Source organism: Amblyomma mixtum, chromosome 2, assembly GCF_055824585.1.
Source record: "Amblyomma mixtum isolate Tamu chromosome 2, ASM5582458v1, whole genome shotgun sequence".
In the NCBI taxonomy this organism is placed as follows: domain Eukaryota; kingdom Metazoa; phylum Arthropoda; class Arachnida; order Ixodida; family Ixodidae; genus Amblyomma; species Amblyomma mixtum.
In genome coordinates, this window is record NC_143013.1 from 11,362,508 (window position 1) to 11,379,778 (window position 17,271).

The 17,271-nt window shown below is 44.0% G+C and overlaps 1 protein-coding gene across 1 annotated transcript; it reads left to right on the forward strand.

Moving 5' to 3' along the window:
* Positions 1 to 3,018: 3,018 nt before the first annotated feature.
* LOC149358408 (uncharacterized) lies at positions 3,019 to 17,271 on the forward strand. The gene is made up of 6 exons (XM_089568832.1): positions 3,019 to 3,270; positions 7,217 to 7,296; positions 9,996 to 10,079; positions 14,344 to 14,376; positions 16,440 to 16,484; positions 17,119 to 17,271. Exons 1-6 carry the CDS (start codon positions 3,126 to 3,128, stop codon positions 17,146 to 17,148), a joined length of 417 nt encoding a protein of 138 aa, XP_089424958.1. The 5' UTR covers positions 3,019 to 3,125; the 3' UTR covers positions 17,149 to 17,271.

Genomic DNA, 17,271 nt, shown 5'->3' on the forward strand with positions numbered 1-17,271 from the left:
TCAGTAACCCAGAGCCTGCCAATGGAGCAATCAAATTATAACAGAAACTATGGAAGCAACAATATGATGGAAAACAACGGCAGATGCGCACAAAGATGCAGGAAGCCCGAGTCGCTTTGGGACGTTACACCCTAATAAACCAAACCAAACCAAACTTGCGGAAACAGCTAACTTTAAAGGAAGCGGCTGTATTGCCGGCAGTGTCGTCTTATTGGCCCGCTGTAGTCACGTGACGTGCACAGCCCTCCTCGCGAAGGATTTTTTTGTTTTTATAAATAGAAAAAAAGCAGGAGAAATAAATATTTGTTTCCCTTGGGAGCGTGTCGGCTTTAGGTAGCATTCTGAGAGTCTTTGGTTTATTGGTTTATTGGGGTTTAACGTCCCAAAGTAACTCAGGCTGTGAGAGACGTCGTAGTGAAGGGCTCCGGAAATTTCGACCACCTGGGGTGGTCGAGATTTCCGGAGCCCTTCACTGGGCTAGGTTTGATTGTCTGCTACTCGCAGCTTTTTGTGCGGGGCATTCTTACGGCAAAACAGATTGAAAAAGAGGATGCCGGCAAAGTCGTTTCATTGGCTGTGTGTCGTGATGTGACCGGAGCCAGCCAATGGGGTCAAAATGCCGGCAAATTTCCCTGCTGGCTATTTATTTCTCCAGCTGCCAGCACAGTAGTGTTGTCTTAACTTTGAAACCGATTTGCGTATGCAAATGAAAGGCCGCATGGTTGCGGAACCCGACGCAAATAATCAAGACGTGATGGAGAAACTGCAGTTAAAGTTTAATTGAAATGCGTGAGACTCGGGAAAATCCCTGGAGTTAACCTTCGGCCAACTCCTGGTGCCGTCGGTCACAGTGGTGCTCATAGCGAAAAGAAACAGAAATATGAGAAGCCTCGTCTCCTATCTTTGCTGCCCACTCCGGGCGCTAGCGAGTTTCGTGCCGCTTATGTGAACGGAGCTCCGGCGGCAGTTAAACGCGACTACGTCGGGCACTTACGAGGAAGCGGTTGTTGTCGCGGTCCGGTGTGGGCGGTGTACCTTTCTTCTTCTAATCACCCTAGCCACAGGCCGCGTGTGATGTAGCGCGCCGAAGGGCGCTCGTTTGCGCTAGTAGCGCGTTTAGAAATCTCGGTGCATTCTGCTTCCTGGCCGTACACCGGAGCCTGTGATATGAAGTAAAATGGCAACTTTGTGCGCGTCCTTGAACCGGCAAGTACCCGGATATACTGTTTTGCGGGTGGGAACTGTTGGGACAATGAATGCGGAATCAAAATCTTAAAGTAGATGTCAACGGGTTCGTTTAGGCGAAGAGTGCTGAATGAAGAGGAAGTCCAAGGACGAGCCAGATAGCTCCCCCGCCGTGGGTATGTGCCATTCAGCCCGAGGACATCATCATCATCATCATCATAGCTGGCCATCGTTCTGTCTTCGATCTCCCAGCTATACCAGTTAACAGCTCCCCTGTCATGCGTCGTCCAATCTGTCAGCCTATACCCTATTACTACTCCTTTTCCTCTATAAATGCTCCTCTTTCCAGCAGTCATCTTGACATCTTAGACAGTTATCTTGAGAGAAAAGAAAACGGAATACACAAACGCTGCACTCAAAGTGAATATCTGTTGAAAGAACAGAAGCAAGCTTCAAACAACCAACCATGCGGAGACGAACTTTTTTTTGTGAAAAAAAAAAAAATTATTTGCTCTGCGCATGGTCCCGTTAAGTCTACTACTGGGATTTCAATAAATGTTCGGTTGAAGAAACGTTTGTGTCGTCGTGTATTTCTTTCCTCGTTAATTTATTGCTGAAAAATGCAACCGATTTTAGAAGCGTGCCGTGTTCTTTTCTAAAGAGAGACTTAACATTTCCTCGTGGAAGCACACGTCAATTATTTTAGGCTTATTTGATATTTTGTTCTTTTTTATTTATTTTTTTCGCGAAAAAAAACTGCATGACTAAAAGAGGGTTTCTGCTAGGACCACTGCGCTATCAACGTCCCCGTGCTTTCGTGGGCTCGCAAAAAAAAAAAAAACCAACGGTGCAGCAATTTAAGATGGAGAGATAAAATTTGCCATTAAGGCGAAAAAAATATATTAATACGAAATCAAGGATTGCAGGCTGTCAAGTTACAAAAAAACAACGAGCAGTACCAAGAAGGAGTACCAAAGCCACCGCGGTGGTCCAGTGGTTACGGCGCTCGGCTGCAGACCCGAAATACGCGGGTTCGATCCCGGCTGAGGCGGTCGAATTTCGGTAGAGGCGAAATTCTAGAGGCTCGTGTCCTGTGCGATATCAGTGCACGTTAAAGAATCCCAGGCGGTCAAAATTTCTGGAGATATGCGCTAATGCACTACGGCGTCCCTCATAGCCTGAGTAGCCTTGATACGTTAAACTCCCGTAGACCCAACTTAAACCACAGTACAAAAGTCCAACCTAACACTCAAAACTAAAAAAGAGGGAAGAAAATATCTGATCACTGTCGGACTGTTCATCTTTGATAATCAGTATAGCTTTGTAATTACAGTTAAAGAGATTTGCCACAGCGATTTCTTTTATTGAAGTCACACGTTTATACAAACTACCAAATCATTTAATAAAGTAAAAAGAATACAGTCTTGAAAATGTAGAGAAATGGTCTTCAAGAAGTAGGAGGCGCTGTGCCAAAGTCGGGATATCAGCGTGAGTACGAAGAGCAGCGCTGTGCTGGAAGCATACGTAACATACAACACAAATTCCTTTCTTAATTTTCTCTGCGCTGCTGGATATTTTAGAAAATGCTACAAAAAATATGCAAAAACACTCTGTCTTGCCGTGTTTTCGCAAGCAACTGCATCGACGTGGAAAAGGGCGCTCCGAAGTCCCCCGTGCCACGACGCGTCATTTCTCTCTTGTACGGGGAAAAACGGTGCTATTTGCTCATCAGCCTCCGAACTTCAAACAGAGCGCTGCTGTCAGAGGTTGATTCATCGGGTCGGCGACGAAAGTTCTGCCGCCTCCGCCTAGTCCGAGCTGGTGTATAAAAGATCGTCCTAGAAGTACACATTCTGCAGGGGTGCGAGTTTGTCTCGGCAGCGTAGACATCACCTGGGACGAGCATCTTCTGTGTCTCCCGTTTGCGAAAGCTCGACGAGATGAAGGCTCAGATGTCCGTCCCCGTCGTTCTAGCCTGTTCCCTGGCGTTGTTCGTTCAGGGATGCTGCGGGATCACTTTCGCCGAGTACCGCAGAAACTTGCTGAGCATCAATCCGGGCGCGCTGCAGCCACAGTGTAAGAAAGGTGAGCCGGTTTAATTTAATTGTGTTCTGTTTCAACAATGGGACTGGAAGCGGTTTCTAGGCTAAGAACTGCTTCCGCAGTTTGACGGCGCCCGCAAAATAGGTTTGGTTTATGGGGTTTAACGTCCCAAAGCGACTGGGGCTATGAGAGACGCCGTAGTGGAGGGCTCCGGGAATTTGGACCACCTGGGGTTCTTTAACGTGCACTGACATCGCACAGTACACGGGCCTCTAGAATTTCTCCTCCAAAGAAATTCAACTACCGCGGCCGGGATCGAACCCGCGTCTTTCGGGTCAGCAGGCCCGCAAAATAGTTACCAGACAGTGATATGAGAGAGAGAGAGACTTTAATGAATAAAGGAGAGGTCTGCCTGGTGGCAGTGATATGGGTACGTCATATAATATAACACGATTACGATGCAGAACGATAAGAAAAGAACCCGGAAAGCAGCAGTTTGCATAATGAGAGGTATAGCGAACAGATCAGAGAGATTTAAGTGTAGAATTTTTTTTTTAATGGAACACATATTTTTAGGAATCTTGGATATAAAAACTCAGTATACTGGAGAAGTATTACAGTATGCAGCACATACTCTTATCCAAGGCGTATGGAGCGAATGGACACCTCATGAATGGCAAATATAGACATGTAGAAAATGTACGCCCATAAGAAGCCAACATATATATATATAAAGAAACAGAAAAAAAAAGGTTTTCACGAGTGAAGCCTGTGGAGGAGCTCGAGTTTTCCTCTTGTCTCTTCTATCGGCCATAAATTCAAAACAGCTTTTTCTGTAAGTGTGGTGCGCGACTCATGTGTCCGCGCTTTCAGAGTTTGCTACCAATATCTGCAGAAATTTAAAAGAAAAACCAATCATATGACGTTGGGACAAGCAATTTTAAGTATAGAATTGTACACCTTAATTTGAATCTACGTACCGTGCGCTTTAATTGGATGCTGCTACCGGAAATTTGAACCCTCGGGGAGGTTTGAAGGAAAGTGCCTGTGGAACAACTACTTTGCACTGTCGTAATACTATGAAGCAGCATTAATTTATGAGCCTACAGAGCAGAACAACGCTTAGGATAAACAAGCAAATCAAACGAAGCGCAGTGCACAGCGCTGAAAAACCTCCTGAATCGCCCAGATCAGCTATATATACGTATAAGCTATGTACGAGTCGAGGAGAACAGTCTGCCAATAAGTGCTCGTGGAGAAGTGTCTAGGAGTAAAAGTGTGGATATGCATTCTGCGGTTATTTGTTACGTCTAGGTCTTTTGAAACACAACAGGTTCACTTTCGATGTTCTGTTAAAATCCCTGATTACAGTCTATGTACAAAATATAATCTTAAAAGATTAGCAGTTGGTCTGTTGTAAGACGGCGGTATTTTCTCCTCTCTCTCCCGTATGGGGTGCTTTTTAATCTGGCTTTTTTGGTTTGTATTGCTAGTGTAACCAATCAAGTCATGTTCCCACCAGTTGTACTGCAAACAGCTTATTGCATAAGCTGCCTTTGCCTTGTATTATGTCCAAGATTTGTAGCCTGCGAATTGTGAACTGAAACTGTAAAAGCAACCACATTACGCTCTAAAGAGACACCGACGACAACTTCATACAACTTTCGTTTTAAGTGGAGATTGATTTAATTACTCTTTCTAGGTAAAGCAATGTTTTTTCCCCGCAGAAAAAGATGCATTTACTGCTGAGGAGAAACTTCAATCTAAACATTTTCCCGCCACTGTACTCAAACTCTTGTTGCCACGACCGGAAATGAATTTGTGATGACGGCATCAAAGAAAACAGTCATTACTTGCATACTACTATGCTAGTTAAAGTACCCACACTGAGAAGAGAATGTGAAAGAAATGTTAGCTCCACTAAAATTTCAGAAATCAGAATGCCTCGAATTCGAAACAATGGGCATTTGATTCATTTTTGTGCTGCTGGTCCGAGTTGTGTGAGAAGCCAACTCAAAAGCCTCGAACCAACTCAGATGGTCAGAGGCTAGACATACCGTATGTTGCCGCGCATAAGTCGACGTTTTATTTTTTTTAATGTCCTTGCAAAGTTGGGAGGTCGACTTATAAGCGGAGTCTTCGTCGGCCTACGAGGGGGTACCCAAAAGAAACCGGACTTATTTTTGTTTGAACTTATTTATTCACATTTTAGGCACACACCTTCAATCTCCTTCAAAGTATTCCCCACTTGCAATGATACGCTTGTCGAATCTTTCATGTCATTTTTCAAAACATTGTTTAAATTCATCTTTTGTGATGCTTGACAGTGCCTCCGTCGTTTTTTTCTTCACCTCAGCAACATCAGCGAAACGCTTTCCATTCACCTATTTTTTCATTCTAGGAAACAAAGAAAGTAGCACGGGGCAAGGTCGGGAGAGTATGAGGGTTGAGGAATAGGGGTCATGCCATTTTTGGTCCAAAATTGTCGTAGAGACAGGGCTGTGTGAGCAGGGGCATTGCCATGATGGAAAAACCAGTCACCCGATCGCCACAAATCTGGCCGCTTCCACCGCACACGGTTACCCAATATTTTCAAAACATCCAAGTAGAAAGCCTGGCTAACTGTCTGACCCTGCGGAACAAATTATCAATGGACGACTCCTCTCACGTCGAAAAAACAAATCAGCATTGTTTTGAGGTTTGATTTCACCTGACGAGCTTTCTTGAGGCGAGGCGAATTTGAAGTTTTCCATTGGCATGATTGTTGCTTTGATTCAGGATTCGATTCAGGAACACTTGAGTTGTCCCCATAGCATCGTCCTTGTACGTCTTTCTTAATATTTCAAGAGTTTCCATTCAACTTTTTCCGAGCAAAAATCAGAATTTCACCGGCGCACGCTGTTCACGAAAATCAGCCATTGCAAAAATGACATTCACACAAAACAGGCGTCACTCTAAAACTCTGCCTAAGCTAGTCTGACCTCCTTCAACGACGGCACTCGGCTTACTGACTCTGGAATGTTCGTTCTATGCGCTCCTAGTGGCAAAACGCGGTACCACAGAAGCTTTGCCGACCAAAAAATTTATTCCGGTTTCTTTTGGGTACCCCCTCGTATATGCGGGGTCAAAAGTAATTTCGACCAAGTCGCGGATTATATCACGCCCCGTGCGCTCGTAATTCCATAATAGTTGTCAGACACGGTGCGAAAGTGGATCTGCTTAAAAAAACTTTTTTTTTTAATTTAGATATGCACCAAAGGTTTGTTTTAATACGATAGCAACTTGTTATCGACAAACCAGCGGCAGCAGTGGCTCATAAGATGATGATCGCGACTTTGTCCTCACCAGCGACGACGAGTCAGAGATGTCTCGTGAACAAATAAATGTTTCTTTATGACTCGGCCTTCTGAAAAACTTTTTGGGCGAGCTAGGACCGCAGGGTGTGGCAGCGTCGAACTAAATTCGGAGTCTAACTTTTTTTTTTTTTGCCCAAAGGGGGCCGCGAGTTGGGGGGGTCGACTTATAATCGGCAATATACGGTAGTTTTTCTCCAACAAATCGTATTCTTACTTTTCTCGCAAAATTTGCGAGAAAATGAGACACGTGGAACTGTTGAATGCTAGCTCGAAGTCGCAAATTCGTGGCTTCTTTTTGTCCGCACAGGTACCTCACGGTGACGCCAGAGTTTTTGTATTGGAAAGCGCTGGCTGCTGAGAACATGCTGCCATCAAGCTTTGTGAACAAGTTCCATATAGTAATAAGCACATTCTGTGCAAACGTTGTCTCGAATTTGCGACATTGGACGTTAAAGGGTTAACAACGTTCTCTAGTTTTGTGTGATTGTAGCATATGCTGACCCGACGTGGTCTGTAAAAGTACGGTCCTGAAGACCACATGAGAATAAGAGAACACTGAAAGCAACCAAGAATCCAGGAACAAGCTCTTAAAATTAAGGATGTCTATTCTTATCTTTGCTTTACATGACAAGTTTTCAAGAACTGCAGTGTCAAGATGGTCAGCCTCGTTACTGTGATGGACGTGCTGAAGCAGCGATGGGACGAATACACGGTGAGTTCCTCGCCACGACACCTGAGGCTAACCGTGCAGGCCTCACTCAATTTGGGGCTCTGAACGCAACGATAGCTGAGCGCGACTACCCTTTATACTTTCCCACCGGATTAGGTGCAGCCGCCTATGTACGAAAGCTTCCCGCAAGAAAAGTTATTCACGTAGAGCACGCCACTATGCCTTTACCTTCGATGATCGCAGTTCGCACGTTAAAGTTGTGCGGCAGGTTATATGAGAGTTGCTTGAAAGCTGGGAGCGAAGTGCCGTTGTTTATATACGATGACATCAAAAACATTTTTTTTTTTTCCAGTGGGCGAAAGCACACCAGCAATGAACGGATGCGGTTTGTTTTGTGGGGCGTTCGAGAGTAGAGATGTGTGCTAGTTGTGCTGGTTTTTGGTTTCTTGTCTTCATGAGCATGGGAGTTTTGTTGCTGGAAGGGAATGCAAATGTGTAAATGCGCGCCTAGGTTTTTCGCTGAACGTTTTGTTCCACGGGTTTGGTATACATCACAGAAGAAAAATCGTTTATGGGCTGCAAAGAACTCTTGGATAAAACTCTATGCTGTCCATTCATGGGTCTTAGTAGTGGCATAAACTTTTTTCTGCACTGCACCGAAGATTGCAGTTATTCGTCCTTGCTGGTTTATTATTGTCATGCTCTGCCAGCTTCTAGCTCGATGCTGGTTTAAAGCAAGAGATTGAAACCTCGAAGAGATGCACGCGAATAATTGCTGTGTATATAAAATGAGAAAAAAAAAACTTTCAGGGTCGTTCTTCAAGTTCAGTTAAGAGAAAACTAAATACAGGGAGGAGAAATAACGACTCTGTCACAGTGAATTGCTTACCGCAAAATGTTGTTCATGCACACAAAGTTGATATTACTGTTATGCTGGAGGCTGTTACGACTATCCTAAGAGAAAACATTGGCGTCGAGCACTTCCGAATACTGCTTTGAGAGATAATTAACGGTCGGAACCCGGCTGCCCAGCAGTCGGTTTATATTTCCTTACCCCTTCTCTTTCTATCACCACCTGGTTCGATTGGCTTAGCGCTGAAGGGGAAGAAGAACAGATTGGGCCGGTCGCCCAGGCGACCAACATGGCCGACCTGTGATCCTTGGTCGAAGAAAAACTTCTACTACCACTACTATTACTGCTACTTGCGTCAGTACCGCCTCTTCTAAGAGGCAGTACCGTATATTTTGCAACATGAGAACAAAAAACGCGACTTCTACGCATTTGAAGGCGCTTTCATGGAGTGCCACTTCCTGCAAGACATATGCCCCGTGTCAGGTGGTTCGTTTTACGGACAAAATTTCTGTAGCTCAAGAAACGGAGTCTGTGGAATAAAATGTGACGGGAGTGGCACCATTCACGTACTGAGTCACGTGCATCTACTCCCACCTCGTGCCATTGAGCTTGGTCGTAGGTGACCGTATCGGAATTTTTCACGGGGGCCAGCCCTGCACAGAGCGCGCTGCAAAGAGCGTAATGTGCTTTTATTGCTCAACACGCGATGATATCGGCTGAACGAGCTTTCTGCGTGTAAACTGGCATAACATTTCAGTTTGTGTTGATTTCAGACCCGTGGTGCTACGAACCTGCCGTTCTCTTAAAGGGCTGATGCGTTGATCTAGGACGCAGAGTAACGTTGCCCTGATAAAGCACAGCACCCAAAGCCAAATTACAACACTTTGTGCGGATACTGTGCACGGTAACAAAACTTAATGTCTTACCCCCGTACCGCGTCATAAAAATAACCTCGCTGTTTATTTCTTCGAACGGGCTATGATTTCTTTATGCTTAGCATACTGAAATCACTCAGTTCAGCCCTTGGGCGCGGCCGGGCAGCCACCAAACCACGTGAAAAAAAAAGAAAAAAAAGAAAAGAAAAAAAACAGAAAAAAGAAAAAAATTCATCCATACGTCACGGAGGAAAAGCTGCTGAGAAAATCGAGTGCCGCCAAGCAATACCTCGCGCAAAAAGACCGCGCAATATGCAACGCATTCTTGGCTTAACCAAGCTAAGCCTGGGCATATTTTTTTTTTTTAGTGCTCCTTGCCCTTTAGGTGGAAGTATGAACTGTACCGACATATGACGCTAAATGACAACATTCCCTGCGGTATTTTGTACGCTTTTTTTAGAACCATATTGATCTTGCGAGAATATATCAGATTGTATTAAGGCGAAAGCCTTTAATGCCTCACCGTTGTCGACAGAAGGTTATCAGCAGAAGCTTGTCAGCAGAGATGTCACGCTTTTTCTTGTCAGACCAGAAAAAAACTCTTTGTGCACGATGGGTTTCGAACCACCATCCTTCCTGTTCCGCAGACGAGCGTGCTAATGGCTACGCTACTTCCTGCCAACGCATATGTGGTTCTCCTTGTATAGGACGCTGGAGAGTGTCTGCAGAAAGGCGTACAATCCGACGGATGCCTCCTAAACGCCCTCCAGTGTCTCCAGCATTTAAGATTCACAAACAATTGTGTACTTAGTTAACATCTTAACCACATATCAGTGACACAGGCAGCAACACCACGCGAAAGGCTTTCGCCGCACTGCACTTTAGTTCAGCAAAGTTCCCCCTTAATTTTTATTTCACCATAGCTACCTCGAACGTGTAAAAAAATGTTTCTTGTTAAACGATACATTTCTTGTTTCGCCGAGATCATCTTTGCAACAATCGTCCCACCGCAGGCTATCCCTTGCGTCAAAGAATTCCTGTCGAGGTCCTTCCCGGATTTCAGTGCGGAGTGCACGATGAGCGGGTACTACGGGAAGGTGAGTGCCCACGTTGCTGGCTGAGCGCGATCCGTGGCTGTAGTCCACAGCAATTTAGGATCTTCATAGGCGTAGTAATTGGGCATTCCGCGATGCTTTCTCCCGTTGATGCTTATATATTTTGTTTAGAGCGACTGCAATGGTGACCAGGACACTCGAATCTAAGCTTGGTTAAATGCGTGTCACGACTGAAGCGTGAGGTATCAAACTGTTGGGAACATCGGCGAACATCTTATAAAACAACAAAAAAACCCGTCCTCCGGAAAATTCATAGAAACGACACGCGCGCTGCGCTCACAACAGTGGCTCTGTTAGTTCTCAGTATTTTTAAAACCTGTTGTGTCGTTAGCGTATCACACTGAAGCGGCCTGCGTCCTTTGCAGCCAAGGATAGATTGGGAAATCTTTTATTCATATTGCAGAAGACTGATAACTTTAGTGATCGTTCAGACAGTGGACAATGGGACAGAGTGTAGAAGACAGCGCAAGGCGCAAAATTGAAGAGACCGAACTCACTAACTCCGCAGTCTTCATGACGATGAGAATATAATAAAAAAAAGTACTCCTTTATGCTTCCTGCTTTAAACGACTGTTTGCTGCTTTATTACACTTGGCTTTCTAAACAGAAGTTTGGTGATGTTGCTCTAATGCTTTATTCGCTATGTTGTGCTTGGCTTGGTAGTTGATTCAGTTTTGTATGGTCGTTTAGTAAAAACATTGTTGGTTGGACTGCTCTAAGGAGTGTCCATGGCTCGTTGAACAGGATTGTGTATGTAATGTATGCCTTGTCATATTAAGAAGGCTACAAATAAAACACAGCGAAAGGCAGGAGAGAAAAACTCATACCATTCGGTAACCTGGTTTTCGGAATGATTCAGGATAGCTTCAAAAGTTCATTATAGAGATGGGCTATAGTAGAATAAAAGGAGCAGTCGCCACTCTCACAGCTATTTGTATGAATAAAGAAGCCGGGCTGATTGTCCGAACGGAGTCGGACACATAATCTAAAACATAGAGTGAAAGACAAAACCGTAGATGACAGAGCCCTATTTGAATACCTGCCGTCATCAGGAGAAAGAAAATGAGGAGTCGAAGTTCCGATTTTCACCGGCTACCTTGCTTCTATTACGCTTTCTCATAGTTAGAATGACAGAAAGGCACCGAAGGACATAGTAATATTTGCAGAACCGGTTTAACAATGTCTACAAAGAGACTATCAGTAAAGCGGCATTGTTCTCGGCGACAACTTGTCTCACGAGTGTCAATCGGTCCGCCGTCTGGGGTTCGTATTCTCAAGTTTTTCGAATTCGCATGCATTCAGAGCAGATAGAAAGTATAGCACATGCTTGAACACACTATTCGCTCGAATGTCACGAAGGGTCCCGGGGTAGCTCATGCTGCTTCCTTGTGACTTGCAATCCAGATTCGGTGGGAAATGTGCGCTTCACCAAGAGCTTCGCTTCTCTGGCTTCGAATCAAAATGCTCTTTTTCACTACTGGTCACAATGAGAGAAGAGAACGCACATCAAAAGAACACAATAAAAAAGGAGGACGCTTGCTTATAGACAGATACCATGACACCACGAAAGATGCAGAAGCAGACGAGCAACGTATAATCGCATCGCCTTATCTTGTGAGGCGCGTATTGCTCCGAATTCTGGTGTATCTCCGCTGACAGTGCACAGTCAGAGGAGCTGTACCCGCCTCACGCTTTTGCCGTTTCGTGAAAGCATTTTCGACGTGTTGCTATTGTGTTAGAAACATGTATATAAAGACGATTATTACCGATACAATTCTTATAAGGCTCCAATGCCAAGAAAAGCTCTCACAGAGCATAGGCATAGCCGATACGAAACACATGCTAATTGATTCGTATTACTGCACCACAAACACTGCATAAGCGATCACTTCTTTCAGGCAACATTACGTCTTCAGCACAGCCTCATGTACTGAACAGGTTACTATAGCTAGTTTTCAATGCGCCGCCGCGGTGGCTCAGTGGCTATGGTGCTCGGCTGCTGGCCCGAAAGACGCGGGTTCGATCCCGGCCGCGGTGGCTAATTTCTTTGGAGGAGAAATTCGAGGCCCGTGTACTGTGCGATGTCAGTGCACGTTAAAGAACCCCAGGTGGTCGAAATTTCCGGAGCCCTCCACTACGGCGTCTCTCATAGCCTTAGTCGCTTTGGGACGTTAAACCCCATAAACCAACCAACCAACCAACCAGTTTTCAATGCATTGTTTTAAAAGCGCTTGCAGATCATAATTTCTGCTGATAGCCTGAAACGTGTCTCGGCGAAATAAGTCGCATTATTCACGAATGACCCTTTTTTTCGCATTGCTCCGTATACTGCAGAAAAAGGCAACTTAGAGATTTACGAGCAAGGAATTGCAAAGAAAGATAGGAAAGAGTTCGCGCGGCCGCAATGATTGTTAAGAACTACAAACTAGCAATTGGTTTGAGTACGTAACGAAAAACCGGTCGATAAAAAAAAACAGACGCGCGAATTAAGTGACGGGCCTCGTCGAATGCGTCTTTTTTCTATACCTGTTTCATTTTTGCGTGGCTTTTCACTGCTAAAGATAACGATAACGCAGGAGGCGGCCATAGGCAAAAAACAGTAAGTACAATGGGCTTTAAAAGAAATGCCTTCTTAACCAACGCCTGTCCATGCAACTGGATCTACCAACTGAGCAAACCAGGAGATTTTTTACTCATATGTTATTTATTGTCAGGGACAGCTGGTAGGGAGAGGGTGAATTGATCGACGCAGGGAACTGTGTTTGTTTTCTAGACTGCTATCTATTTACCCAAGGAAGATTTTTTTTGCAGGTGTACAGCTACATTAAACTGGATAACAATAATTATCCCTTTGAAGATGAATGACTGTTAGAGTCGCCACGTGCGCCAGCGTAGATAGAAAAAAAAAAGGGTTCATTCAGACAGCACGGCGGTCATCCTTCTTGTGCTCCTAGTCTATGCGCAGCCTGCGTACACAGGGTGCAGGACAATCTGTCATCCACCGCGACGCGTTGTCAAGGCCTCGCAGTCTTCATTTTATTTTCTGTCAGCCCCGCGGAGTGCAGTAAAGCTGTATGCGAAAAATGGTCAACGTTTTTTAGCGCTTGTTGCTACAGCTGATGACTGCCGACTCGTTTGCAGACGGGATCGGACGGAACCATCACCGCGATGTTCGCCTGGTTAAAATGCACAGAATAAAAAAAAAAGAACAGGCTGGTTCTAGTCTGCCATTTAGGAGGCTAAGTAAAAGGGCTTCATTTTTAATATTATGTAGCCCATAGCACTATGAACCGATGTTGCTGACGAGACTGACATACAAAAATTGTGCAAGTTCTCGGTTTCTGTTTTTAGCGTAATCCTCTAATATTAATATACTGGAACTAAATAATTTTAACATGGGTTAAAATGTAATGAGGTTATTCGGCCAAAAAGAGGGGGTCGCTTGGTAATAACAGGAAATCATGACTTAAAGACGCAGGTAGTTGATTAAAGCAAACATGACGAGATGAATTAACCGTAAATTCCACCTCTTAACGCGTGAGCTGGTTCTCAGGGTAACTACGCAGCTTGATTAAAGACCTGGTGTACAGGACCATTTGGTAAATCTAAATTAATGAGGCCTTTATTAAAACCTTTTTCTGCAGTTCTAACTCTTCCACGGTCCTCCACAACTAACAGCTTCACTACACTACTTACTACATGCAGGTGCACGTCACTAGTTCTGCACCAGTTCTGCACTAGTTGTGCGCTATTTCTGCACTAGTTCTGCACTAGTGCACACCACATTGTCAACCAACATTGTCATCCTTCAATTACCGTAGCTGCTTCTAAGCTAGCACCTCGAATCGAAGCGCACCAAAGAGAAGAAATTAGCCACGGAGGAAGACGTCACAAGCATTGCCAAGTTTTTCCAAGTTATGCGCTGACATGTCTCTTCAGTTCCTCGCTTTGAAATTTTTAGAAGGCTAAGTGAGAAAGCGCCGCCTGGTAGGCGTTTCATAAATGAGAACGCGGCGCGCGAAAGTCATAGACGTCTTGGTTTGCGCGTTGCTCTTTTTTGGCATTTTGACTCCCTTGTGCTCCTGGAAATATGTTTCTACTGCGGTTCGATTGAAATACTGGTGTACACAGATGTGAATCGCTTTTCTACCCACCAACGGAATTTTTATTCTGTGGTTTGATGTTAAATTTGCGTTCTGCTAGCTATTTCCTGTCTACAATGACCGAATTTTTTTTTCTGTTGCAGTCACTTCAGTGTATGATGTCGCCAGAAGCAATGGTAAGTAACTGTCATTATTTGCGACGTGTCCCTCGGCAAAATTCGTTTTTAATTTATTTAAAATTGCTTCGCCATATTGAAGAAACTTTCGTAGCATGAAACCTGCCCAGCAGTTCTGGGCAAAAGCATTTTTGAGCAGGAAACCTTTTGAGAGAAATTTTTTCATTTAATATAACATTTCACTACAAAAATCAGTATATTCGCAGATCACCTGACGGCAGTCTTGCCTTTTCTTTTCTATCAAGGTTTTTGCTATCATCAAATGCGTTCCCCATTAGTTTTCTAGGACAGTCTTAACTGTTCGATGAGATCGATGGACACACTTCAAAATAAAGATTTTGCTACATATCAGAAGAATGGACCATTACCTTAAGTATTTTTTAACAGTATCTTACAATTTTCCAGTTTTCAAAATTTTTTGCTCGAGAATGTTGGACAAGTGTTCCTGACGAAATTAGAAGGCGCCGACCAAAAGAAAGGATGAGATGACGTTTCGGCTCCTCCACGGGAGCCTTGTTCACAATGAGCTCATATTGTGAACAAGGCTCCCGTGGGGGAGCCGAAACGTCATCTCATCCTTTTCTTTTGGTCGGCGCCTTCTAATTTCGTCATGTACCATCCCGACCAGACTGGTTTCCATCAAACTCTAGACTACAAGTGTTCCTCTGTTGAAGACCAGGCATTGAACAAATCTATACCTAAATCATCCCGGTCGACAAATTATTCGCAGCAATAATTTTAGAAACTTATGGCTTATGTTAGCAGCTGCAAAAGTTGGTCCATGTTTAGGAATGTTTGACCTCGTACTCGTAGAAGTAAGTTCATTATTCGGGCAACATTGAATCTTTTGCGCCGCCGCGGTAGCTCAGTGGCTATGGTGCTCGGCTGCTGACCCGAAAGACGCGGGTTCGATCCCGGCCGCGGCGGCTAGAATTTCTTTGGAGGAGAAATTCCAGAGGCCCGTGTACTGTGCGATGTCAGTGCACGTTAAAGAACCCCAGGTGGTCGAAATTTCCGGAGCCCTCCACTACGGCGTCTCTCATAGCGTTAGTCGCTTTGGGACGTTAAACCCCATAAACCAAACCAAACCAAACCAACCGAATATTTTGCAATGAAAGCTTTTAGAAGCCGGTGGTTGTGAGCGCAGAGTACTTATTCGACCACATATAATTATGCTTCACGAAATTACCTGTCTAGCGTTGAGATTATGCTGTCTTCGAACATAAGTTATGGATAAACTATGGCTTCATGCAATTCGTCGCAGAACTAAATTTTGAGAGCAGTAATGTTCATCACTAAGCTCCTGAATCAAGCAGCATTGAGAGGTCTTGCATGTTATTTCAGTCATCCCAGTAAAAAACTAAGCAAGTTCACAGATTCACAAAGGCGGAATTGCTTTTTTTTATAATATAATCTGCCAGCCTGGAACTTCTTCAAGAGCAAACGTATCCAGTGAAGGGGCAACAGTGGACAGGGTGCTAGACAATTATAACATATTTAAGCTCTCGTTCTCTACTGTTTTCCGTGCGTACAACACCTCGGAACATTAAATAACTCGTTGTTTTTATCGGCATTCATGTAGACGTCAATATTTCTAGGTGTCACTTGAAAGTTTTAATTTATCTATAGATATGCATGCCAATAGCAAAAGAAAAATGTTTTTTTCGAAATTCGAGCTAGCTTTTCATTTGTATTGCAGAAAATCGTCACTTTAGCATGCTCTCATGTTTAACCACCATGACTGCGAAATTACATCAGAGCACCTACGCTCATCAGGACAGCTGACAATCGTTGACTTTGATGGATGTTAACTAATTGTTATCGCGGTGAGGTAAGGCCACAAGAAGTTTAAGCGTAGCTAAACGAAACTTCCTCTTCGATTTAGCACTGTCCATGTTAGCCGGTTCTGCGGTCATAATATATGAACTGAACTGAACTGAGCTGAACTGAACATCAAGCGAGGATGGGATGTTTGTAAAGACTCGCAAAAACCGGCCTCATGGAGTTCAGTATCTGCCAGCATTTTTGTTGCACGCACTGAAATCGCTTCATTTTCAATGCAGGCCATTATTGGAAAAAAGAACGAAGATAACCTGGCGCCCGCCTTCGTGAGTGACATCGTTTGATTTGTTTATTTAAATCAGCAAATCTGAATTCCCTTTTATTTATTTGCGTATTGTTATTATTACTGTTGTTTTTATTATTAGCTTTATAATTTTTTATTTCATTTTATTTCATTTTTAACGTTTTGAGCACCTGTCAGTCATCGCCTGGTCTTGGCCAATCCACCGCAGTGGGTACGCGCCATTATATTCTTGAGGACAGCAACAACAACGACATTCTGCTATATTCCTTCCTTTTACTGCATTTCTCGGATGCTATGCATAGCAATTTTAAGAGCCTTCCAACATTATAACATTTTTATTTGAAGAACTTAACTGACCTGATTCAAACTGAATTAGAAGTTAAGTCGCTACCTTTTAATCGTCGCTGGTAAAGCGGTCTTTTCGTTATTTTGGTAGCCTAGAACGACTTGAATGTTGGAAGTTTTTCTCACATTTGTAGAATGAGAAACTTCTTCTGTGAACTTCTACCTTCTTGGAGTTCGATTTAAAGTTAACATTGCTACATTTTAACGACATTTAGTTTGTATATACGGCGAAACATGTCAATACCTGTGTTCTAAGACCGTCTTTCTCGGTTTTATTCTGAGATTTTTATATCTTAACTTTTTTTTTGTAGAAATGTCTCATTGACAATGCCCTGCCATGAAGAATGCTGACGAAAATATGCAAGGGGGCCCAATCTCACGGAGGAACGACACGTGCCATCTGTGGGGATTGAAGCGCCTCTTCAGGGCGCCAGAATAAATAAACTTGGCCTCAGGCCATTACA

What these genes read in the sequence shown, in the direction of transcription:
- LOC149358408 (XM_089568832.1), top strand. Translation starts at nt 3,126, where the DNA reads ATGAAGGCTCAGATGTCCGTCCCCGTCGTTCTAGCCTGTTCCCTGGCG. An exon ending in AGCGATGGGACGAATACACG is followed by an intron (nt 7,297 to 9,995) that starts GTGAGTTCCTCG and finishes GTCCCACCGCAG; the next exon opens with GCTATCCCTTGCGTCAAAGA. An exon ending in ATAACCTGGCGCCCGCCTTC is followed by an intron (nt 16,485 to 17,118) that starts GTGAGTGACATC and finishes TTTTTTTTGTAG; the next exon opens with AAATGTCTCATTGACAATGC.